The sequence below is a fragment of the Pseudoliparis swirei genome, chromosome 12 (genome assembly GCF_029220125.1).
Source record: "Pseudoliparis swirei isolate HS2019 ecotype Mariana Trench chromosome 12, NWPU_hadal_v1, whole genome shotgun sequence".
NCBI lineage: Eukaryota > Metazoa > Chordata > Actinopteri > Perciformes > Liparidae > Pseudoliparis > Pseudoliparis swirei.
This window is the reverse complement of record NC_079399.1, coordinates 13,239,665-13,265,623: the sequence shown is the minus strand read 5'-3', so window position 1 is coordinate 13,265,623 and position 25,959 is coordinate 13,239,665. Positions and strand designations below refer to the sequence as shown.

Below are 25,959 nucleotides of genomic sequence, written 5' to 3'. Positions count from 1 at the left end.
ACAGCGAATTGCTGTCATGCAACACACTCCATCAAAGCAGCTCTTAATTCCCCTTTGAAACACCCTTGAATATTAACACGCCACTAAATCAAAAAGAACTTAAACTGAGGGCTGCAATAACATTTTTGCTCCCACAGCTTCCGTGGCTTCATCGCGATAACTATTTGTCTAGCCAATATGCAAAGCTGAACAAATGTCCCTCCGATAAAAATCCAGTGGACAAATCGGACCTTACTCACCAATTTCGATCTTGTGTTTTTGATTCATCATTTGTGTGGAATATTGGATATGCCCGTTTGAGTAATGGCAAGGCTAAGTGGGCAAAAATAGAAATATACGGGGTCCCTGAGGGGCCACGCAGTGTGCAGGTGCTGAGCCGAGCGCAGCCGGACTCCTGCGTGCTCTCCGTCACTGACCTTGATGGGTGGTTTGCGGGTGATGTGCGAGACCAGGAAGTTCATGGCAATGTCCTCGCAGTTTATGTAGTCGTCCACCATGTCCCTGATGGCTTGGGGCATCACGTAGGAGTACAAGTAGGCGTAGTACTACAACAAGCACAAACACGCAGGGAGACAAGTGAACCACATTGCTATGAGACGGCGACAATATCCATCTAGTTCAGCGCTTCATGACTTTTTTTTGTTTGAGGAGTGGAGAGGAGTATAAGATCTGACCTTATGGAAGAAAGCCGCTCCCGTCAGGACCATGGAGAGCTCACAGGAGTAGTTGGAGTTGTACAGCCAGGACTGGTGGTTCACGTCCCACGCATGATACCGCCCGGGGAAACCCACGATGCGATCTCTGGCCTCACGCCACACTCTGCGAGACACGCAGAACGCCAAGTCAGCAGAAATCCTCACTCTCAAGTCATTAAGACGAGGCAGAATGAATCAGTCTTTTATGGACGAGTTTCTATTATTGTTATTCGTCACTAATTTCTTGAAATGGTCCTTGGTTTGGTTTCCAAGTGCGTGTCTGTTCATACGCCGCCCCTTTACCTCCATCTGTTTTAACTTGTAATTTACTGTATAGAAGCAATGAGATAACTATTTGCCTCTCAGGCGCAATTAAGTAACCATTCGGTCGTCTTCTACTCGTATATATTTAAAACCAAAGTGTCTCTCTTGGCTCTTATTTACACATCATGTAGCACGGTAACGGCAGGAAAGTCACTGCAAAACACTTTGTTTCAGTTAAAGCCAATTAGGTTCTTGGAATTCCTTCTGCAGACAAAGAAGATGCACAACACTTTTAAAAAGCAATCTGATCACTTAAAAGAGTCCTCTGCTGTGTAATGTTTCCTCTTTGACGAGGGTGGACTCTTGTTTGAGATAACGACAAATGACCACACACACATACATACACACACACACACAGCTGTTACAGAGTGGGAGGTGGTGAAAACATTTCTCGGCATATATTTTTTAATTGGTTTAAACATGGCCTTCACATTCAGGTTACCGAGGTACCGTATTAGCAAATGAGTCATAAACAAGGCGCTCTGGTTGGGCGCAGGTGGTCAGTTCAGTCTCGATTAGCATTTTCAGGAATGTGACGCTTTTGCAATTTCTGGGAGATTTTCACGAGACGAATATCTCTTATTTTACTGCATTTCATCACCTTTTATCTCAGAATTTCTCCTGAGGAAAAGCACAAAATGAAATGCTTTGGCTATGCAATGGTCTTTAAGAAGGTAACAGCTTATGCAAACAAGTATCTCATGTTATATAATAGTTATTAATTAGGAAGAAATGTTAAGAGTGTATTTTCCTATTAATTCATGTGTATGTTACCAGAGCGAAGTGGATCACATGTTATCTGTCGGGAGTTTCCCTTGAATGTATGAATCCCTTCTGTAGCCGCCACTGACCTGAACCCGAACATGATCTCGTCGTGGCGGAGATGAGCGTCATCGTCAATCGACAGGATGGCCTCGGTTTCCACGGTGTCCCAGGGAAGAAAGCGGTTGTTGAGGCTGTTCTTCTCTGTGCGAACAACCTGCAGGCAGAGAAGACTCTGCTCAGCAACATTTCTCTCAGACATTTTAGCGAGTATAGAATCACATGAAGAAATGTAACGCAGAGAATCTGCAGCTACACACAACAAGTTGTACGTCATGACCTACAGTAAATAACTGCACTAACAGAGATCTCCTTTAACATAGTGTGTGACTGTTTCATGGCCCCAGACTCATCTTAGCACAGAGCTATTCCATACATGGTGTCAGTGCTTCTTGTGGTTGTCGTATGATCTAGGTTTACGTGTTCCCCACAGAAACAGGAAAGACACTGTGGGAGTGCAAGGTAATACTAAAATATCTCCTCTTTCACAGCGCACCACCACGTCCTTGTCACAAGCTAATGGTGTGAAAATGAACCGCTTGAATATTGGATTTTTCAGGGTCAATTCAAAAGCACAAATTGTATTATTCATGGATGTCAGACTTCTTCACATCTCTTTAGTAAAGCTCCTGGTGTGGACTCCTGCTGAGTTTTAAAGAGGCGCCGATCCAAACAGCTCAATGGGATAGACTTCAGGTTACTTGTTATCACTTCAGAGAGACGGGATGAGATGGAGGTGAATTATAAAAGAAACAAACGCCATTTAAATAAATACACTACCGTTCAAAAGTTGGGGGTCACTTAGGAAAAAGAATAAAACACTTTGAAATGTCCTTTTTTCTCTCTAAGAAAAGCACTCTTTTTTTCTCCAATGAAGATATTATTAAATTAATCAGAAATACACTCTATACATTGTTGTTGTGTTAAATGACTCTTCTAGGTGGAAACATCTGGATTTTAATGAAGTATCTACATAGGTGTATAGAGCTCCATTTCCAGCAACTATCACTCCCGTGTTCTAGTGGTACATTGTGTTTACTAATCGCCTGAGAAGATTAATGGAGGGGGAGAAACCCCTCAAACCCTTGTGCAATTATGTTAGCACAGCTGAAAACAGTTATGCTATGAGAGAAGCTATAAAACTGGCCTTCCTTTGAGCTAGAAGTTTGAAGAACAAAATTAATATTTCAAATAAAAATCATTATGTCTAACCTTGTCAATGTCTTGACTATATTTTCTATTCATTTTGCAATTCATTTGATAAATAAAAGTGTGAGCTTTCATGAAAAACACGAAAATGTCTGGGTGACCCCAAACCTTCGAACGGTAGTGTATGTTTAGGTTTGTTGAACTTTTTCTGAAGGCGCACTCACCACAATCGGCAGGCCGATGTCCGGCCACAGCAGGTCATCCGAAGGAGGCTTTGGCGAGTTCCACACCACCACTACCTTGTTGAGGTACGGCAGTCCATTCAGTCTCTCCAGAGAGTTCATCAGCACCTCCTCCCTCTCATAAGTCAGCATCACCACGGTGAATTGTTCTCGGGGCACATTTCCTCCGAGAGCTGCCTGGAACTCCTTCCCCGAGCCTCCCGTACCTCCACCAATAGGCCTAAAGCCAGTACCCGAGCCAAGGAATTTGGCTTCAGACGGCAGCACAGGGTCCAGAGGAGTGTGAGGGAACAGATGGAAAGGCCCCGGGGCCCGGTTCCACGCTCTATAAGTGTCTGAAACTGTGTATGTGAAGTTGCGGAGGAAGCGTGGAGAGGCGTAGGGGGGCTCTGTCTCAACAGGACCCAAATCCAGATCACCGTTGTCAGCCAGGTTGGCATCCGTTCCTGCCATCTTCCCCGCTTTGTGGGGAATCTCGTGGGCGGGCTCTTCTTTGATGGGTGCGGCAGGAACCTGGACGCTGGTTCTGATGCTGGCCAGGAGGGTGTTAAGAACATTCTCCGTGGTGGAGAAGTAGGTCTCCCACAGGAAGCGGCCCTGACGCCTCATCGCCAACATGTCGTTGTCCGATAGGCTGCGTAGCAGGAAGTGTAGCTCTGTGACACGAGGCTTTGGGACGATAATGGCTGCTTCACTCCAGCGAATAAACTGGTGATATGGTAGTCTGGCGTGGTCCCCTAGCACGACTGGAATGGTCCCTACTTCAAGGGCCTCAAAGAGCCTCATCCCACAGCCTGCTGAGGCCACCAGGTGTCCGTCCCCTGGGGAAATCACCAAGCCAAAAGTTGAAGCCTTGAGGACCTCCAGCCGGTCCTCCCTCTCTCCACAGAGAGCCCACTCCGTGGGCAAACTCGGCTGTGGGTTCTTGCACGTGAACTCCACCAGCACCTGGTCCAAGTGGCTGTCCTGCACTGCCTTCAAGGTGCCGATGATGCGATCGTCGTAGTCGGCTGGTGGGTCTCCTTCCATTTCCTCCTCGAAAGACTGAGGGGGCGCCTCCTGTAAGCTGCTCCTCAGTGACTCCACCCTCTCCCCCTGGAAGGTGAAGAGGTATTTCCTCTTTACGGGAACTTGAGGGGGCACTTCCAAAAAATTAGGTTCGGCGAGTGCATGAACCAGTGGGGAAAGGACCAAGTCAAAGCCCTCGCGGTACTGCTGCTCCAGGAAGGTGGACTGAGCAACTGCTGCCCGACCTGTGCTCACATTATAGAGGAAGTTCTGAGTCATGGACTTTCTGGAGAAATGCACCAGTACATGATTGTGCCCATCAGACCTCCAGTAAGGGAGAGCTTTGAGTTGCTTTTCCAGCTCTAAAGGAGATGGCGGTGGGGAGGAGGACTCCTGTAGCTCCCCTACCAGCACTACATACAGACAAGCAATGCTGGGGTTATCGGTTATATAAATGTTGCTCTTAACTGATGCTGCAAAAGCCTGCTTCACCAGTGGGTCAAGATAATCTGCCCATTGATAGGAGCCTGTGTCGTAGACATACACAGGAAACCCAGAAGTAAGAGGGCAGCGCGCATAGTCAAAGCAGGAGCGGAGGCGGCAGGAGCGGGCAGACTTGGGTGGCGGCAGTCCCAGGTCCTCCTTGTCTGGCAGCAGCCGGACTGGTAGGGACAACCGTGGCTGGTTCTGGGCCATTAGCTCTTTATAGGAATGCTCCGTCTGGCTGATCACGTTCTTCAGCTGCAGCAGGTCCTGCTTGGCGCTGTCGATGCTTCGCTTGCAGGCCTCGATGCGCAGGTTGAGTCGGGCGATCTCCCCGTTGAGCTCCTGCCTCTTGGCCTCCAGCTGCAGCAGCTCCTCGCTGACCGACTCGCGGATTCGGCACAAGTCCTGCACATGTTTGGCCTCGCACAGCCGCCGGGCCGCGGCCCGAAGATGCGCTTGTCGGGACCCCCGGCCTCGTCAATGGTCGTGAGGTAGTAGTGGGCAATGAGTGGGAAGAAAACCAGGATGAAGAAGAGCATGAAACTGAGCCAGGTTAGACGCACACGGCGTAGCACCCATGGCTGGCCCCCGGCGCCCCCCCCGCCACCGTTACGCTGCATGTTGACGCTCAGTCTGCTCCTCGCCCAGCCAAGCAACTGTTGCTATGGGGATCAGCAGCAGCCATGATACGACCTTGTCAGCAAGGTAGTGGGATGGACACTAAATCACCAAAGCTGGGCTGTGGCTGTGTCCTTGTGAAAAGGTCATCTGAGGCGGTTTCCCTCCTGCTACGAGTCCCGTGGGTATCAGCCTCACCTGTATTCTAAGATGTACTCTGATGCGTCATTGCCCACACAAACAAATGCCATTTCTATTACGAGTTTCCACTTCTTCCAAATCTATGTCAGAAAGCAGTCCCGCATCTGGAGAAGGGTTCCCCTCGATGGCTGATGAAGGGAGAGCATGGCCGCTCACAGCTCGGTGAGGTAGCTGGTCGGGCCAGTTGCTTCTCTCCGGGTTGAGCTCATATTCTTCTGGCCCCTCGTTAGTAATTCCTCCGGAGATGCGCCTTCCAAAACAGTCTCTTTCCTCTCAAAACAGAAACCTGGGAGAGAAGAACAGACAACATTAGTGACAATGATTAAACTTCTGAACAACGATAATAAAGAATACGCTGGATTAGACAGAAAACTTCAAGCTACTTTTCGTAAAGCAAACCTGTGAAACGGTCTCCATGTTGGTCACTTTTGTATTTTGCATTAATAAGGAATATCTTCTGAAATGTTACACGACTACGGTAAGGTCCGCAGTAACATTTATTTATAGTCTGGCTTTCCATATAGAGCTACTGTAAATGTTTCTTTGTAAAGCAGGCTCTGCAGCTCTTCCCTTATTGTACACAGAGAAACTCAAAGGCCTCTCCGCATCCCGGCCTCATCACAGACTCAAACTACTGAGCATCCCCGATGACAGTCCATCTTGGGAAGTGATGTGGATTCCTCTTCACTGCTTCAGAAGAGTTGACAGCTCAGGCTTTTACGAAGGTAACCAGCTCCACCTCCTGATGCAGACGACTTTACGATTGCAATCACAGTTTTCAAGATGCTCCAAAGTTAAATGGAGATGAGCCTTTTGGTATTTATCTTAAGATCAATGAGAGACCAACATATTCCTCGCCAGTTGCAAGCGGGTTAAAAGAAATTCAGAAAAAAGATAAGAAACATTCAAGACCTTGAGAAGTTGTGTTTTCAGTTTGCAGATGGCTTGGAAAAAATATCGAGGCTAAAATCCAGAGCGAAACAGGAACTTGATGAAGTCCCCTTAAACAGGTGCAAATATCAACAACATATTCTGACACCAGCAGCATAACTTAAGTTTCAGCTCTGATCGTTTCTTTCCGCGAGCAGCAGGCAGTCTGAGCTCTTTATCGTTATCGAACCACAGCGTAAGCCCCGAGGATGTTCGATAGGCCAAGAGCCAAACAACCTCATGAACACAGGGCTGGCCTCACCACCCCGAGCGGAGCCTCGACGGAGCAGCTTCTCGGTGACAGACGGGGCGAAAAGGGGCGCAGGTGGTGTTTACCTTTTGCCGACGTAGCGGCTCCTCTTGATAATGATATTATTCCCCCGACTGGCGAGTTGAAACCTCTGTGATTGTAACGTTTTCATTACTGCCTGGTTCGATCAAAACCTAGACAGATACCATCTTTCAAACAAACAGAGGAGAGAAGCCATCTGGCTTTGTGTCGCAGTCTCGTAATCATGTCTCCATGCTGCCTCCATGGGGCGGACATTTCTGATGGTTAGAGATTACTTTCTCCCCCGACTGAACAACACTAGTTTGCACCACAGCTGGTGTGTGTGTGTGTGTGTGTGTGTACGCCTGTCAAGGATAGGAATGTGGAAAGGTACTGGCCAATCACATGGCAGGCATGTGATTTAGTCTTTCCTCAAATGACCGGCATCCTGCTGCTACTTGTCTGCTTGTAGCCGCGTGTCTGAATGCTCCGTATACCTTACATACCATAACGGCCACGATATTAAACCTGAAACACGGTTTTCTGCTGACAAATACAATATCTTTATGACTTGTAACATCTTCATACACAACATTGTTACTGAATCCAACTATTATTTTCACCAGCTATACATTTCCATATTATTTTCTCAATCAACTCACCAGACCCCAAGTTCTTCACCGTCTCTATTTTGTCAAACAAGAATCCAAAACCCAAAGATATAAAAATATATTTCCAAGAGCCCAAAGTCCCATCTTCAGATGTCCAACACCCAAAATATATTAAATGTATAATTACATAAAATAGAAAAGGCAGCACATCCTCAAATGTCAGTGGCGTTCTCCTTTGATAAATGATTTTAAACAATAATCTATTATTGTTGGTGATGATTAATTTCCTCGTCATCGACTAATCATTTCAACCCAAGTTTGATTTGAAGGTGCCACACAAAAATACCTGCCAGAACAACTGAAACATGTCGTCTTCTGATTCCCATCTTCAATCGTAACGCAGTTGGGCTTCAAGCAGAACTAAGCATGAATAATTCTGCATACGCTGGATGAATCTGCAGTTAAAATACTCCGGCGCTACTGACGAGAGGCTGACTTTTCTGACTGCCATCTCAAGCAGCAATTCCAGCGCAGCAGTATGCATTAGATAGAGGTGAATATACGGCATGTGATTGGCTACAAAAAGGTGCAGCCAGTCAAACGAGGAGACAAGAGCAACCCAGGTTAACATTAGATAAGAAGCTCTGCTCCTAAAAAGTAAGTAGGTCGGGGCTTTTTAGTGAAGTGCGGAAGGAACATGTACAGTCACAACTCCAAGGACACACGACCCGCTGACCGCTGACCCTCATCCTGCTGCTTCGGGATGTGCCCCAAGTGCACAACAGTCTGATTCATTGCTGCATGACTGCCGTGTCACAGGAGCACGGCAGCCAGATGTCGGCAATCGCTGTTCCTCGGCCTAATCCGGAGCCCAAAACAAGCTGCTTTGAAAGTTCTGCCCGTGGCTGCTTCTGGGAAACCGAGCAACACACACCCCCCCACACCCCCACACACACACACACACAGAAACTAAATCTCAATCTCTTCAGTTGTAGCGTTCTAATCTGCAGGATGTCTCCTCTCCGCTGCAGTCAGTTTAATCGGAGCGCTGTCTGCATGGAAAACTCAGGAAAGCAGTGATTGCTCTGGATGGACTTTGTGGGGATCAATAACGATGCCATCGTCACCAACTGCTGAGCTGCGAGGCAGTTTGGTGTTAAGCACCTAAAGTGCATGTCGTTGGAGCCATTTTCCTTTTAAAAGACCTTCGGCTATAAAATATCTTTGCACTCAGAGAGAGATACTGATGTGCTCGTCCTTGTCGTCACCTTTTACAACACAGACTGCAGTACCAATACTAAATGAAGCCGGGGAGGGGGGGCAAACTCTGATACCCGAGTACCTGATAAATTTGTCAAAAACAAATATATAAATATTGTCTAACTGATGTATCCTCCTATCCCTGCATGAATATGACATGATGTCATTGTTGTATAGCCTGGAGCAGCCCTTCTAAAAAATATTATAACATTTCTTGAAATTTACACTCTCTGGTCACCCCTCAAAACTAAACCTGTGCATACTTTTCCAACCTAAAATATCTGGCAAATGTTACATTCTCCGCTATCAGCTGCTCAATCGGTCCTGCGCGTGTACAACTCCCACCAGATATGAGAAGGAAGTCTTATGTATGGATTGGGCAGTGAGTGACATGCATTGATGTGTAAGTCAGCTGATGAATGGGATATGATAATGCGATATCGGATCAGTGGATGGAATCAAAACTCGCCAAACCCCGATCCAGCATGTTCGGCTGCATCGGAAGCGTTTCTGATCCTGGTTTCATATCAACTCTCCAGGGGGATTGTGACTGTATGGCTGCAGGGACCAAGTAGCAGACGATATGTTTTAATGCGAAGATTTTGCAATGTTCCATTACTGCTCCTGAAAATCAATACAAATATCCAGCGACTTTACAGAAGGCAAAATCCAGCAACAGGTTACAATCCAGTGGTCAGTAGTCTTTACAGAGGACAGGAGAAGCTAAAGCACAGCCAGCCCACCAATGACCCAGATAAAAAAACACTTCGGCCTCGCATGGTGAGCAGCATTGAGCAAGCGATGGCTTTGTCAGCAAATCACAGCTCAGGCCTATGAATAACGCAGCATGTATTTGCCTAGCAGTCTGTTCATTTGATTTAGAGCTCTGGAAACTGACGAGATGCATTCAACACCGGTGTTAATGTCAATTAGTGTCAATAAAGATCAAGTTCTTGGCTCAACTGTGCAGGCACTCAAGAGATGCATCATGTTGTGAATAATACCAACAGGATTTGGGCAGAATATCTTGATCTGAAGTCAAAAGAATAGCAGTTCAGAGCCATAAAGCAATACCGTGGGATGCCACTTTCAAGACATTTGAGCGCAAGCGCTTGTATAAATGTTTAAACAGTCTCTTTGCATGCTGGCTTTCGGAGACAGTCTTGAAATTCCTCTATGAAGAAACGAGAAGAAGAGAATTGACATCCAACTACAACAGGTTTTAAACTTTACAACAATTAATTTAATTCACGGGTCGCGTCTCATGTGGGGAAAGACGGGGAAAGGCAGCCGGAGAAGGCTCGTGAATGTTGAGGTTTCTGAGGACCGACATATCTAAACAACAGAGTGGTGTTTGTGAGGCCTCCGACTGGGTTAGGCTTTTGACAGACAGTAAGGGCACGATCACACCAGACGCGCCTCTAAAAAACGCAGCCGCACCAAAAACGCGTCAAAAACCTGTGGAGGGGACCTGCGTGCGCAACCAACCGTTGATTTTGGATTCAATATATTTTTTTTAAAAGAAAGGAAAGAGTACGGCGAACAACACCATCTATTCCATGAGTTGTGTCTCGATGGCGAGGCTTTCAGTTGCACTTCCGACCGAGCAGAAGTCAGTTTGAGTCGTGTTTAGATTTAGAATTAAAAAGATCTTCGTAATTAAATACCGCTTATACAATATATAATATGAGGTTCTCCTCGGGAAAACAGGAAGGAAAGCCCGCCTCCTGCTTGATTCGATTGGCTGCCTTGGCCGAGTGTGAAAAAATGCAAGAACCCCGCGCCGCGTGGCGTTTAAAAGGCGCGTCTGAAAGTCGCACCGTACCATAGGGAATCAATGGTTTTGCGGGCGACGCGTTTTTGAGAGGCGCGTCTGGTGTGATCGAGCCCTCAGACGAACTGAGGAATGCAAGAGCTGATAGGAAGATCACACAGGGGATCATCAGGTTCAGCATGAATGTGTGAACAATATATCATGGCAATTTACTGAACCGTTGTTGAGATATTTCAGCCTGGACAGAACAGCTGGACTGACCAAATGAGACATTGCCATCTCAAAATCTATGCATGCAAGTAAGACACAATACACCCAAGCTGTGCCCAGATGTGCCACCACTGGCACAATATCCTAACCACATGGCCAAAGACAACAGTCTCTTTCTGCTGCATTACAATCTTACACAAGTATTTCTCTGAAGTCAGCCCCTCATCACTTCCACAGCAGCGGCAAGTGAGTTAAATATAATGTAGTATAACTGTAGGTACATCAATAAGAAAATTAGTTAGAAATGTACACTTTTATTTATTTATCCCCGTGGGGATGTCCTGCACATATATTATATTACAATAGGTGCTGAGGGATACAAGTGTATATTTTGTATTTTCCTTGCTAGTCACGGTTGTGAATCAGCATTTATACAGTTATAGAAAGTCTCACTAATAATTCAATTCTGCCACCAACAGGGAGCTGTAGAGAAGCTGACTGATAAAAAACTTGATTTGTGTGATATGCCTATACTATAAAATAGATTGTCTTGCAAAATGTCAAACCCTTCCTTCCTCCAGCTCCTCGAATGTGTAGATTTTCTGCTTTGCTCAGTAAAAGAAAAGATTTGCCGATTTCACCTTGGGCTTCAGCAAATTTTGAGGCATTATTTACCATTTTCAGACATTTTATTTTACATATTGATTTGTTGCAGTCTCAAAAAAAAAAAGAGATACTTATAAAAACGGATACATGTGAATGTTTTAAATCCAAAATATACACCATTGTAGCTGACACACGGCCTCTGGAGTGAAACTCATCGAGGCTCCTGGGACTCCAGGTAATCCCGATGCATTTCTCGCCTTAAGGGGCTCCTCGCGCTGGCAGACAACCCTTCAAATAATTAATTGTGATTTCATGGAGAGGATTGAGGTAGGCCACTCCCCATGGAGGTGATGGAGGGAGCAGATGGAAGCAGCTGCAGGGGAATGCACAGTCATAGGGTTGTGTGAGGGGAGCAGCTGTCGGAGCCGTGGATCACCGCTTATCTGCAGACGGCTGACTGAGCCATCTCAAGGTCTTTCTTTTTTTTATCCTGGTAAATAACCAAAGTGCCTGTAGGGCTGTGGAGTATTTCTCAAATAATTAATGAAAAGTCAGAACATTATTATATTTCTTTTCATTTTACAATCTTAACCCTCCTGTCGCCTTCGGGTCAATTTGACCCGATTCAATGTTTAATGTCGGTGTTCTTTCGGGAGTCAACAAACAAACATAAAGTACCTCACACTTAAACTTGGAAAACAATATTAATTCTAATAGTTTTCTGGAGATTTTAATAGCTGGGGTCATATTGACCTCAAGGGTAAAATATGTTAGTAAATATAAAGGTAACAGGAGGGTTAAACATTGAATCGGGTCAAATTGACCCAAAGGCAACACAAGGGTTAAGAGAGATTGGTCCCGAAACAGTTGGTTGGTAAACAAAATGCTAATTAACCGACAACCATGTTGATGATTCAGATCATCAAATGCCAGTTTGCACTTCTTCCATCACTTATCCCGAGGGTGAAGTGAGGGATGCCAGGTGTGGCTGTGAATGAAGCGTATGCTCAATGTTCCTGTCTGGGTGTCTGCTTGTTTGACCCTGAAAAACATTGTATCCCAAATAAGATTAAAACCAGAATAGTGTGCATTTTTAATTATCCCCCCCCCCCCCGTTTTAGACTTGGATTTAAGTGCTTTCTTGAAAACTAAATGCGTTGCCACACAGGTCAAATTAAGAAGATTTTGTGAAGTACAGTTTGAATAATGGAATTAAACTTTGAGTACTGAACCCTGGATCAGAATTTACAACTGTCCAGGGACACTGGTGGGGGGTGCTGCTTCCTGCTGCCGCTTTAATGATCTAATAAGGCTGAAGAGAGGACTGAGGTCGTTATGATCATCACGAGTATTGGTAGGGCGGCTCACGGGCAATTAAGGTTACCCTCCATGTGGAGCACTTCCTACTCCCTGCAAAATATGAATGTGTTCACCTCTCAGAGAAGACAAAGACACACGGCGGCAGACAGGAAACGCACCAGTCACGGTCCTGCTGTTTGGAAACATCGTGTATTTATAACTTTTCTAAATACCATTTTACAGAGCAGAGGCAAAGAGAGAGATAACCAGAGAGAGAAGGAATGAGTTCATAATGACAGACCTCCAAAGCTCCTGTAATATGACGATTACACAGGAGAGCAATTAAAGAAAACTAAAAAAGGTCCCCCAAGTCCTTGGGAACATGTTAACCCTTGGTAAAACATTCCAAGGTAAAACATATTCAAAATGTATCTTCCGGCAACTTTATCACCACTGTCGACCAATCCGTCTGCATCTTCGGAGATGAGGCTCCGTCTGCGTTTGGAGGAGCGATAAACTGAATGTATCGCGCCGGCTTCCCAGCGAGAGCGAATCCGTCTCTGAAGCCTCTGCTGTAAACCTGCCGTGGAACAAGCTGCCCCCACGGGGGCGAGGAGAGACTCCCTGCGTTGGTAAAGCTGAGCGTGTGACAGACAATTAGAGTCAGAGCAGACGCACAATACTCTCTCACTTCTCAGCACACAACAGCTCGCACATTGTGCTCATGATCTCCAACTGCTAAAAAAAGAAAAATCCTTAAACTCACAGAGCAGACACATCTAATGTGTGCGCCCTTTGGTGAGCATTGTTACTTGCCCATCCCTGTAAACGAAGGACAGGGTTGGCAACTTGATGCTGCTTTTACCGCTTTTCATGTAAGGATTTAAGTCAAATCTAATTGACTGAATCTTTTTAAGTGCCATTGTACACGCGCAGTACCGATTGAGCAGCTGCTCGCGGAGAGTGTAACATTTGCCAGATATTTTAGGTTGGAAAAGTATGCGAACTGGTTTAGTTTTGAGGGGTGACCCGAGGGTACCAAATGTGTCTATTTAAATGTACAATTAAGTGAGCCCCAGGCTGGCAGTCGGCCAGTCCACAGAAGAGGGAAGGGAAGACACATTAACGTGTTTAAGATACAGACAGAAGCTGCATCGGTGAAATACAGACGTAGAGGAGTTCAGTCAGTGAGCTCTAGGTCAGTTTCAATACTCATTCTTCTTGATGTGGTGTTCATGGCAGCATTTGACTGGCATTTCTTGGCTTCTCCAATGCCTGCATAGTCTGGTCATACGTTTTATCTATTTTAATATCGTTTACATATGAGCTGGAGTGCTAATGAGGCTGTTTAATGGAACTATGAGCTCGCATTGTTCATGGCTTAAGAGCTGAATGGCTTTTTAAAGTGTCTTTGTTGAGTTAATTTCCTAAAAGTTCTACAATGTCTTCTGTAACTGTAAAGGTCACTGCAGTGGCACTAAAGCTAAGACTGGCTGAAGAGGATTACTTTTAAATATTTGCTCTCTACACTATTGATTATTCATTTTTTACATTTTTACATGACACAATCAATGCAAGTCATGTCCAACAGGATAACAGAGAGGAGAGAGGGACATAAGAATATCTGCCAAGAAAAAATATGAACTATAATTCAACTCTAATAGATAAGCTATAGTTTCTGGAGTTGTGCAATACTTGTGTGTGCACATATTTTGCCAGTTTGCAGATCCCACAAATAAATTAGCTGACCTAGCTTCTTTCGATGAGAAGGCATTGCTGTGAGGAGTTTCCTGAATTAATCTGTAATGTTGGAGCTGAAACCAAAACAGTACGACTTCTGTTATCAACATTTAACTCTCACTATAGGGACAGCGGCGAAGAATCTTTTGGGGCATGAAAATGTTCCAGTCGAATTTTAAGGACACTCAAATGTTTCAGTTGATTACCCAAAGGTATTATAACTGTATCCTGACTTAACTCACGGCTGCATAATTAATCTAAGATTATATGCAATCAGGATTTTTTTCTTTCCACAACTAACACGATTAACTGTGATATTGGCGTTTAAACGGCGTGCTCCCGTCATAGAAAACTCAGCTGCAGAACAAATCAAGCTCTTCCTACGCCAACAGTCAGCCATCAGGGGGCAATGGAGGTGTTTTAGCTCACGTTAGCTGCAGTGATCGTGTGGGTCAGGTCTGCAGAGCAAATAAAACCAGTCAGCCTGATGAGGTTGGGGTCATCGGTTTGACATTCATCCATAGGAGCAGCCTGTGGAAGCCTTTCCTAAATGTTGCAGCTGCTGTTTATTCTATGGTAAAAACGGGACATAATTCAGGTGGAGAAGAACCTTATTTTAAGATGTATTAATTTAGAGAAATGTTGCACAATATTAAAGTCAGAGTCGTGCACCATTGATTTAATTTAGGCGAAAACGTTTTGGTACAATACATTTGGCTTCTCGGAGACGCCCTGTGAATAAGTCCAGTCCTTTTTTGAATGTCGCACAACATGGAAGTGAAAGCAGTGCCTTTATTTAAATCTGAAAGTGAAATACAAATATTTTGTTCCTAAAGATGAATGAATAATCATGATGATTGATAATGATCTAAAAAATACAAAAAAAGATAACAAATTATCTTGATTATCATTTTCCGGAACCCTGACTTAACTAGTTTTGTTTCTCTGCAGTATAAATAACCTCAGCTTTTTTTCAGACCGACAGCCACCATTTAAATTCAGGTTTTCATATCCGACCAGGGAGGACCTGACAATATTTATTGAACAGATTTAAAATCCTAATATATTTGAATGTTGACTAACCAAAGTTCAAACAAGCTTCTCTCCATGTCCTGTCCCGTGCTCCTCATGACGCACCAACGACATTGTCTAGCTCTCGTCTTCAGAGGGAAATCCTGCAACTGGTATTTGACCCATTCATTACCTAAAATTCAATTACAGGCTGCTACGCGGTACTCATTTAGCCAATCGCGTCTCCATAATTACTTTAGGGCGGAATGAAAATAAGATTCTGAGAATACAAACAGGCCTGTCACACACTGAAACACAAAGCGTTACCTAACACGGAAACTAAAACCAGATTCATGATGAAGATGGCTATGTTTATTGTTATTGTGTGTGGCTACGCTGTGGCTTAAGTAGTAGGATATTGCCTAAATACATTTTCATAATTTATATACCTGTCTTTATACAGTACGTAGTCCAATTTTACACATTGTAAAATAATGTTCTACTATTTGTTAAATTCATTAATTCAGCATTATATGCATTGTGGATTTCATGTCCACATTTACTGCTTTATGCTTGTACTCTAATTTCAGCCAAAACAGGTTGTCCAAGTTTTTCATATCAAATAGGTTATGCTCCATGTATGTAGTGTTACATTAAAGTAAATTCCTTTCATTAATCAAGAGACTTTTCCCAAGCCACAATGTCACAACTTTGAAGTGCAGGGCCAACCTTGATTAGTCGCCTGGGCTGTAATCACAATTAATCTGCAGCTAAGTGAATCCAGCAGCTCCCAACCTACAATAGTTTGTCCAAGGCCAGCAGCACGAGGAGGGCAGGAAGAAACACAGAGAGTCTTTTTGTATTCAACAGTGGAAGCTGCGTCAGTGATTGAATACATCAAGCTTACTGCAGTGAAGACTCTGGAAACCTTTCGTTCCCTCAGTGAAGCAACATCCAAGGTGAATTCACATTGTCCTCCACATCCTGTCTTTCTATACAAAAGTAGGTTACACAAACCGTTTAGAAGAGTACATGAGACGGGCAAATCAGAGACGCATCTGAACCTCCTCATCTCCATATTCTGCATTTCCTGAAGCCAACGCCATGAGCATTAGCTCGGTGGGAAAGATCGAGAACAAAACTGGCAATGCATTCTTGGGTGGAGATTTAGAGAAAAGCTTGATTGTCCCTACTTCAATGTTTTTTTAATACACATTTGAATCATTAGAGAATCAGTTGATGGATACAATAATAATGAATGTCTGTAAAGTTGAAAGGTAAACAACAATTATGTAAAAATCCAAGACTGCCCCAAAGCAGTGCTGCCGTGGGCCAACACAAGCAGAGATGTGAATGGGATAGCGACCATAGCATAAAGGAGCTGACTCGACACGTCATTGAACAATCAAGCAACAGTTATTTGCGTTAATGATCAAAAACATATCAACTGATGATGTGGACCAGGCATGAAGACGAGGGGCGAGCGATGCAACCGTCAGAAGATGACGTGTAGATGTGCTGCAGCATGCAGTTGCACCACTGGGTGGAGCTTATTACTTTTTTAATGATATTGAGTTATGCGTTTCGTGACCACCCAAAAGGCTTACACACTAGATCAAACGCACCTCCCTGCCCTCTGCAGAAGAAACTAGAACGGGCACTCGGTAGAGCGCATACCGTCGCATATCACAAGAGTGGGCATTGGATTATGAACATTTTGGCATTAGTTGCATGCCAATTGGATAAAAATTGACTGCGCTATGGTAAAAAGAAGATTTTGACCTTTTCATGACCTTGACCTTTGACCCGGTCGATCCCAAAATCTAATCAAATGGTCCCCGGAGAATAACCAATCATCCCACCAAATTTCATGCGATTCGGTTTAATACTTTTTGTGTTATGCGAGTAACACGCATACAAATAAATAAATACACGGCGATCAAAACATAACCTTCCGCATTTTCAATGCGAAGGTAATAAGTCGAGCCTCACACCGTCCTGTTGATGAACTCTGGAGGATACATGTACAGTTAAGCTAGCTGAAGCTCACGCTAAACTAGCATCTTGAACAGTTTCACATTTATCTGATAACATTAAAGATATTTACTGGAGGCAACAGCAATTTTGAATGAATGTTAATTCATTGTTAAATATGTCAAACACATCTGTTTTATTTAATATCCTCTATTGAAGCTGGATGTTGCCGTTTGCTGAGAACGCTTTTTAATTTGTGTTTTTGTTACAATAAACTAGGCCTGCAACTAACGATTATTTTGATAATCGATTAATCGATCGATTATTTTATCGATTAATCGGATAAAAAACAACTTTAATTTTCAACCCTTTATTCAAAACAGGGTCTGTTCGGTCATGGAAAACCTGGAAAAGTAATGGAATTTTTAAATGGCTATTAGCAGGCCTATAAAAGTAATTGAAAAAAATAAAATCCCAAAATATTTGGAAAAGTAATGAAAATTTGTTTTATTCAAATTTTAATTTACACGGTATATATACGGTATGCTTTGGAATTCTCATTGTTAGTTTAAATACTACATCTTCTCACGTATAGACAGAGTTTTCACAAAATATTTCATCATGGAAATTTGGTTTAAAGTCATGGTAAGGTCCTGGAGATCCACTGGTCACCATGGTGATGAACCCTGTTCACTGGTCAGCATGTGGATGAACCGTCACAAACAGACTGCAGCTGTCCTCTCCTGAGCAGTGGTCCCCATGTGGCCCCCTGAACAATATCCAAGACGCGTTCCGATTTATTATTTTTTTCACCTGGCCCGCTGCCGTTGAGATTGCAGTGAGACGCGGAAAAAATGTGAAGTGTTGCTCTTCGCAATAAAACATCTTTGATGGACGTGTCGCGTCTCGGCCAATCAGCGTTCAGATGTCCACAGCGTTTGGGAAGTTAGGTTAGCTTGAATGTTAGTCCGCTACATCTGCTGTCACGCTGCACGGTGTATCGACACTAACAAAGTACCCGTACGTTAAAAACGATGTGATTTAGCATATTTTTAGTCTCGATACTTCATTAAAAGAGCGATCAGAGCGCACGCGCTGCGCCGCTCCGTTAAATGGTGTCTGCACGCGCAGCGCAGCGCTCACAGCGAGTCGTGGTTTATCTCCGTTGCCTTTCTCCGTGGAGAAATATGTTCCGCTATCCGCCACGGAATAAATAACCACGTTTTCTACGTTATACTCTTGTGGAAATGCCGCACACGTCGTGACATGTAGCGCCCTGGTGTCTGGGTTCATAACGTCACCCGCAGGCGCACTTAGCTCCGTGAATGTCTCCACTCTCCGACTACGTGATGACTTCCGCATCCAGCGCCACGTGAGCAGCAGCAGCCAATTAGATTTATCAACAGAGGAGCAGCTCAGCGCTGATTGGCTCTCACAACGCAGCGTTCCGTCTCTCCCTCCCTCGCTCTTGTTTCTCCTGCGCCGCTCAACTCAACTTTGATTATACTCCGTGATTTATTGAGCGCCGTAATAATCGCGCGACACAACGAATCGATAATGAAATTCGTTGCCAACTATTTTAATAATCGATTTTTATCGATTCGTTGTTGCAGCCCTACAATAAACTTAACCTGTTTTTATGATGTAGCATTGAATATATGTCATAAAATGTGCATCTCTATCTCTGACGTTTGACAAATTCATAGCGACTGGTAAAAGTGCCCAACCCAGTCAATCATTAAAAGGAGAACACAAAATATATATATATATATTCCACAAATGTTTGTAGCATTTGTAATTCTGGATACTACTACTACAATTTTCCTCCAATTTGTTAAAAATATGAAAACTTCTCGGACTCAAAACACACAAGTGGGGTTTGTAGTAATAAAGTAACACGTGGTTATCTTATTGGATGGGCGTAAAGCCTTTAAACCGACTTCCATCACAACAACTTTAAAGATGAACATACCAGTACATTCAAGAATAGGTTTCATGTGAGCACATTGGGAGACTGGGGGCAAATAAATCAAGCGTCATCCTTCCAGCGGATCACCATGTGGTGGTGAACAACTGTTCACATATGGAGAGAGACCAACCGCTGTTGTCACCTGTTGATATCGACACGCAACATCTTTGAATTTCTCACAGATAAAAGTCCGACATCTAAAACAAACATGAAGAGGTAATTTTCCACAGTAGACTCTTTGATTTGTCAGACACACACAATATACAAAATAATATATCAGGGCCTTGGCATTGTGCATCACGTGTCTTACAGGAACACGTGAATGGAAGAGAGCCACCGGTCACGTGATTACATCCACCTGTGCTAGAGAATAATCCCCAGTAGATCCACAAGTGCACCTGCTGGTTTGTAGACAGCAATACGCCTTCATCTGTTTTCTCAGCGTGCTATTACACGTGTCCAAAAATAAGCTTTTCTCCTCCGACTGCCCTCAAAAACTTGTAAACAGCCGAGCACTCTGCAGCCTGCAAATGGAAGTATGGCTCCAAATATTTGCCTTGACGGCTGAATCTAATTCTCGAGGGCTCTGCCAATTCCCTCTCCCAACATCAACAACTGCTCGGTTCCAGCCCCGCAATATCAGCAATTTGGTTAAATCCAGACTAGTTTGTAATCCACAATAATCACGTAGAAAAATAGGCTGTCAAATAGTGATTTAAATCCATCGACGAGGATTGTCCTCATTCAATAATGAGGCCAATTTATACATTACACTTTGATGCTGCTTGCATAAGGATATTAAAAGTCACTGGCATTTCTTTTGTAAATATTAAAATGTTTTGAAAATATTGACTTTGGTTGAGTTCTTTTTTTGTTGAAGAAAGTGACTGATGACTGGCACAATGTCAGACATGCAGCGGACATGACGACTGAATAACTGACATGAACATTATGAGCGAGACATATGGAGAACTACACTTGAATCTATGTTTTGCTTTAATCCATTTCTGCACTAAATAATATGGTTTCCGCCATCAAAAGCAATATTTATTAACTCGTTTTTAGAATCTTATTAATCTCCGATTAGTTTCACAATTAATCATTCAAATATATTAGTCTATGAAAGGAAAGAACTGTCCATCAGAGTTGAAACGTCATGAAATGTCTGGTTTTTTCCGACCAACAGTCAAAACAAAATCATATTAATTTTAACAATATAACACAGGGAGAAGCAGACAATCATCATTTCTTTCCTCGAAGAATGAAAGATAATGATGAAAAAGATAATCAACGATGGCCAACATTATTGGTGATTGATATATTTGGTCCATCGACTAATCGTTTTGGCTCCACTATCATACGTTTTATTGAAATATTGTGTTCATAAAACCCTTCCCTCCTTCAACCTGGCCTTCCCCTGCACATACTTTACAGAGAAACCCGCAACATGAACACAAACCCAGAAATCCTGCCCTCCTAACAAATAAATCCTCTCGTTATCTCTCCGTGGCAGCAGCCTCTCCTTCTGAGAGCTCTTCCTCTCCCCTCCTGTGCATGCTGCAGGAGACCACAACAGATTGACTCAGTCCGACATCAGCTGCCAGAACCCCGCAAGCCTCGTCCCCCGGACGCTGATAGATTGTGGGAGGGGAGCCAGGGTGATTAGCCCCTGACACGAGAGAATTATTTGCAATGAACCATCCCAAAAGAGATTGCACCCGAGTGTCAGCGCAGGGCATTCCCACTACTCTGTCGCTTTGTTCACGTCCAGTCGGCCTGACAAATGCGCCGGGCTTGAAGTTGACCCGTCAACAAGTGGAAAGTGATTGTGTGATCAAACTTGCCACCATCTGGAGCATGAATTGTTTAAAACAAAGTACCGGCAATCAAATATTTACTTATGCCGTGCGGCAAAGTTTATTTTTAACCGCTTCCTTCACTTAAGTCACTTACCTTAAACTTGACAGTGGCATGCACTCAGGTCCACTGGAGGGAGGCCAATGATGTTTCTATTTAGGGAACTAGTGCTGCTTGGGAAATGAATGAGCTGAGAAATCCTCGTGCTTGACGAGCAGTCATGGCACGGAGAGCTGCTGTTTGCTTACTGTGCCAAAAGTAAAACTAGTCCCGCCATCGCTCTTTTCCCAGCATTTGTTCTGCTCCGACGGCTCCAAGCTGCCACATCTGTTCCAGCCAGTACTTCTATTCACACCGTTCAGTTCCATTTTGCATAATAACAAATATAATCCGTGCTGTCATTTAATAAACATCCAGGACAATCTGTCCTAGGTTAATGTAGCCCAACTCGTGTTCATTAGAGAGGAGGAGATGTTCATTAGAGAAGATGTTCATAAGAGAAGAGGAGATGTTCATTAGAGAAGAGATGTTCATTAGAGAAGAGAAGATGTTCATTAGAGAAGAGAAGATGTTCATAAGAGAAGATGTTCATAAGAGAAGAGGAGATGTTCATTAGAGAAGAGGAGATGTTCATTAGAGAAGAGGAGATGTTCATTAGAGAAGAGGAGATGTTCATTAGAGAAGAGATGTTCATTAGAGAAGAGGAGATCTTCATTAGAGAAGAGATGTTCATTAGAGAAGAAGAGATGTTCATTAGAGAAGAGAAGATGTTCATAAGAGAAGATGTTCATAAGAGAAGAGGAGATGTTCATTAGAGAAGAGGAGATGTTCATTAGAGAAGAGGAGATGTTCATTAGAGAAGAGGAGCACTCTGCTCTTCAGGTGGAGTTAAACCTTGACACTTTGTCAGACAAGAGCCGGACAGTTGGACAGAATGCAAGTCAAGAGTCACCGGCTGGATTGGATGATTCATCCTGACCCTCATTACAAGAACATGGAAATTAATGTCCAAGGCTCAAAGTTCAACACCCCAGAAAGATTCTCCTTCTCTGGACAGCGAAACAATAGTCGGACGCGTCGGGGGCGGAGTAATAAATGGGTCGAGGAACGACAGGACCGCAGAGTACTTCCACTTTTTAGTGGACTGAGCTGCACTCCCACTGCGCTTCTCTCTGCTCTCTCTCTTCTTCTCTCTTTGATACGTGTCTCTGAGACTTTTCCACCTACGGCGGCAGATCTCCTCTGCCATGAAACACATATGCCGGCGGTTGGTTGATAGTAAAGTACAACAAATAGCTAGAATAAAAGCAAATACATACATTCAAAACTTACCAGGTAGTCCCACGGCTTCTCCGACCTTGTTCCACGCTTTATCTTTATAGCTCCGGTTTCGGTAAGCATAAAGAGTTGTTTCGTAAAGTTCGGGGTGCCCACAGACGGCGACAATAATCTTTTCCTCCATTTTTTCAACCGGCAGGACGATGACGAGCGGAGCTGCTCAACGCTGATTGGCTGACGCAACTATGACTCACGCGTTTTTGCTGCCCGAGTTGGGAAATTTCAACTCGCGCGTCGACGAGCTGCGTCTGTTCGCTCTGTTCGCCCCGCGACAAACCCTCTGTTCGTGCTGCTTCAAACGCGTCTGACGCGCTGCTCGCTGGAAAATACGCAGCTACGCAGCTTCTACGCAGCTTCTACGCAGCTGTGCATTGACGTTACATGTAATCTCGACGCGCGTCGAAATTTCGACGCGTCCGGTGTGAACACACCATTAGGGGAGTAATGCGCAGCACTGTCAAACCACATCCCTTCCCCACCACATGGCAGCCAGAGGTTCAGGAGGAAGCCCTTTGAACAGGCTGGAAATCCCACCGCAGGAGACACGGACCCACCGGTGCTTCAACAAGCAGATTGGAGAACGATGCTCATGTCCTGGCTTCCAAAACATCCTCGTACACATTGTAACTATTAAAGAAGCCAAGTAGCGGCAGTACAGCAGTTTGGGGACCTCTATCTTCTATATTTAACTGTGTATTGTACCCAGCTCTTTAATCTGTTATGTTTTGGCCCCGGTTATTGCCAAATTGTTTGAATTGACTTTTGTACTGTACTTTGTGACACTTTAAGTGCAAAATAACAAACTTTACTATTTGCACTGAAAGGACAAACATAACAAGCACTACATTACTTTTTACAAGCAACAATAATAGTCAGGTGAACTGCTCATATCTAACATACCATGTGCACTGGCGCCTTTAAAAAGCGATGGAAGGACTTTTTGTCAGCGGGGTGACGGACCAGAGCCGCTCCAGACACGTCCAGCTGCTGCGCAAGGTAAACATTCATCACTTCCAGCACATATTTGATTGGCGACAATAAACTTTTCCCCCTGCAGACATGTTGACGTGTCGTGACAGAAAAAGACATCACAGCCTCCGGGCGCAGACATTGTGCACGCTGGTTCACAGCCATGGGTTACTGGGACAATTAAATCGGTACATCGATAATGTTTTCATTTACACATCTGCCTTTCCTGCTGGGACAATTCTAAATAGCTTCCATGTTTATTAGAGTAGAAGATGTAACTGATGAATCTGAGACCAAGCACACTTACTGTGGCAAGCTGAAGCCCAATATCTCACCATCATACCAGACTTAGAACAGGTGGAACTACCGACATGAATAATGTATGCACTTCATTTACACCTGCACTCACTGATCTTTTTCCATGTGGGCAGTGGAAAAGTCTGCCCTATGGTGCTGGGCAGGTTGTGTATAGTGAGGTTGTACCGCTTTAATGCTGAAAGCAGCTATTCTGCTGGGGCCCTGAACAATTATCATTTGAAAAGAGACACTTTAAATAGGGTGGTAAAATAAAATGTAAACAGGCACTTGGGCATTTATATATTTCAACAACCACACCCACATTTGAGGTTTCATTAGCAAGCAAATTACTTTCAAATTGCTATCTTGCAGCTCAATGGGATTTATTTTTTGTATTTCTGACTATCAATATTCGTCCCAGGCCACAATATTCAACAATAATCAAACCGTACAGATCGTGCCACTGGAATGACATCTATGACACATTCTGAAAACAAAATCATCAGGCAGGCGTCCAATTGTTAAATGAGGGCAGCACATTTATACGAATCTTATCACATAATGAAATGCTGACTTTGCAATTACTCTGCATTGTGACCACAATGGAAACAATTGAAATCACTCACAGAAAAAGCTCCTCTGAGAAAAAGATCAATATCCTTGAACACAATGGGATTCCCAGAGCGTAATACCGTCATATTAACGCATGATGTGGTCCAATCGAACAGAACAGGGGGAGTTTAAATCAAAAAGTTGTCTATATAACAAGGTGAAAACTAAAAAACCAAATGACTTAGTTTGGGACAGACATTAACTGAGGTTTTTTTCTTAGTTCACTGTTTACAAACATTGAAATGACATACTGCTGTTTATCTCTCAGAGCAGAAAAGAACGCCTCCAACTAAAACACCCATCTGAAACCAAACCAACCCGAGCATCTGCTGTGACACTTTCACTAACTATAGCCCCGACTGTATGAGGAAAATCACCGACAAAAACTACAAGCTACACCCGTCTGGGGTACCTTCTGTCCAAGTCCTCAACATAGACGACATACAACTACAAATTCTTGTACGGTGCTTTTCTAGTGTTCTGACCCCCTCAAATAGCTTTAACACTACATGCCATCATTCACACACTAAAAGTGTGTAGGACTGTTTAACCATTCCCAAACGGGAACAAAAACAGGAGAAATGTGGGGTTAAGTGGCCCAAGGACACATCGACTAGCAGAGGCCGACCTCACTCTTCCACCGAGCCACAGTAACCCATCAGGTGAGTACTTTCACATAACCAGTTCCATGCAGGTACTTCTTAGTTTTCTCTACATCATCAGATTCGGGACAGTAACTTTATTTTCCCACCGAGTGTCATATTTTGAGAAAATAAATAAATAACAACTTACAATGAAAATGACTTTCACATATTTAAACTCATTATATATGATGTATTTTGTTATTTGACAAAAGGCATCCTCATTCCTAGTGAAATGACAAAGCAATGCTCTGATGATGTTTACAGCCACAAATAAACTGACCACAGCTCCGGGACAACAACTCTGGTAAAACCACCGTTAAGAGATCAACTTTGGGCTCAGACTGCTAATTGAAAAGTGATTTACTGGTAAGTGAAACAAGTCAAAAAAGCAATGCCCTGAGAGGAAACCCCAGTGTTCCCACCAACATCCCATGCATGGCCTTAATAGAGGGAACTGGGATACATTTCCTCAATCACAAGAGGTCTGCTCACGCCATTCCTCTCATTCTCTGGATTGCTCTGCTGATGCAACCCTGCAATAAATCCTACCTACATGGAAGTTGAAATGGTCCAATTCCGGGTGTTTCGAATACTCTCATATATTTAGATGGGGCAAAAAGGACAAAATAAAACGAATAAGCAACTTATTCTTTCTACATGTCAGCTATATTATATGTAATCAAAACAGTATGAATGAGTGAAGTCAAAGAGAGCTGCAATACCTGATGATCTCCTCTATGGCAAGTAGATCTCTGCAATTGCTGACTTTCATTGCTAATCGATTATTACAGTTAGTGCTGCCTTGCTCAAATGCAAAAACGTACAACATGACAGAGCAACATTTCAAACTGAACTAAAATGTTATTCAATGTTGAAGACCCTCACCTTTTTCTGACCACAGCAAACCAAATTCCTAGTTTTCTAATGGGTCGTCAATAATCGCGAGTGCTGATGAGTGTGTCGCAGAAACAATTGTTGGTGCATAAAAGCATGTTGACTTAACGTAAGCTCGTTATGGTTTTCCTCATTGGTATGCAATAGC

General features: G+C 43.7%; 1 protein-coding gene across 1 annotated transcript in view; it reads right to left on the bottom strand.

The window, feature by feature from the left end:
- The window catches only part of extl3 (exostosin-like glycosyltransferase 3), a 34,671-nt gene that overhangs the window by 3,543 nt on the left and 5,169 nt on the right, over positions 1-25,959 (bottom strand). Inside the window, 5 exon segments of the mRNA XM_056427657.1 lie at positions 417-545; positions 675-819; positions 1,871-1,998; positions 3,215-5,154; positions 5,157-5,831. Coding sequence (XP_056283632.1) covers positions 417-545; positions 675-819; positions 1,871-1,998; positions 3,215-5,154; positions 5,157-5,346 — 2,532 coding nt within the window. The 5' untranslated portion in view covers positions 5,347-5,831.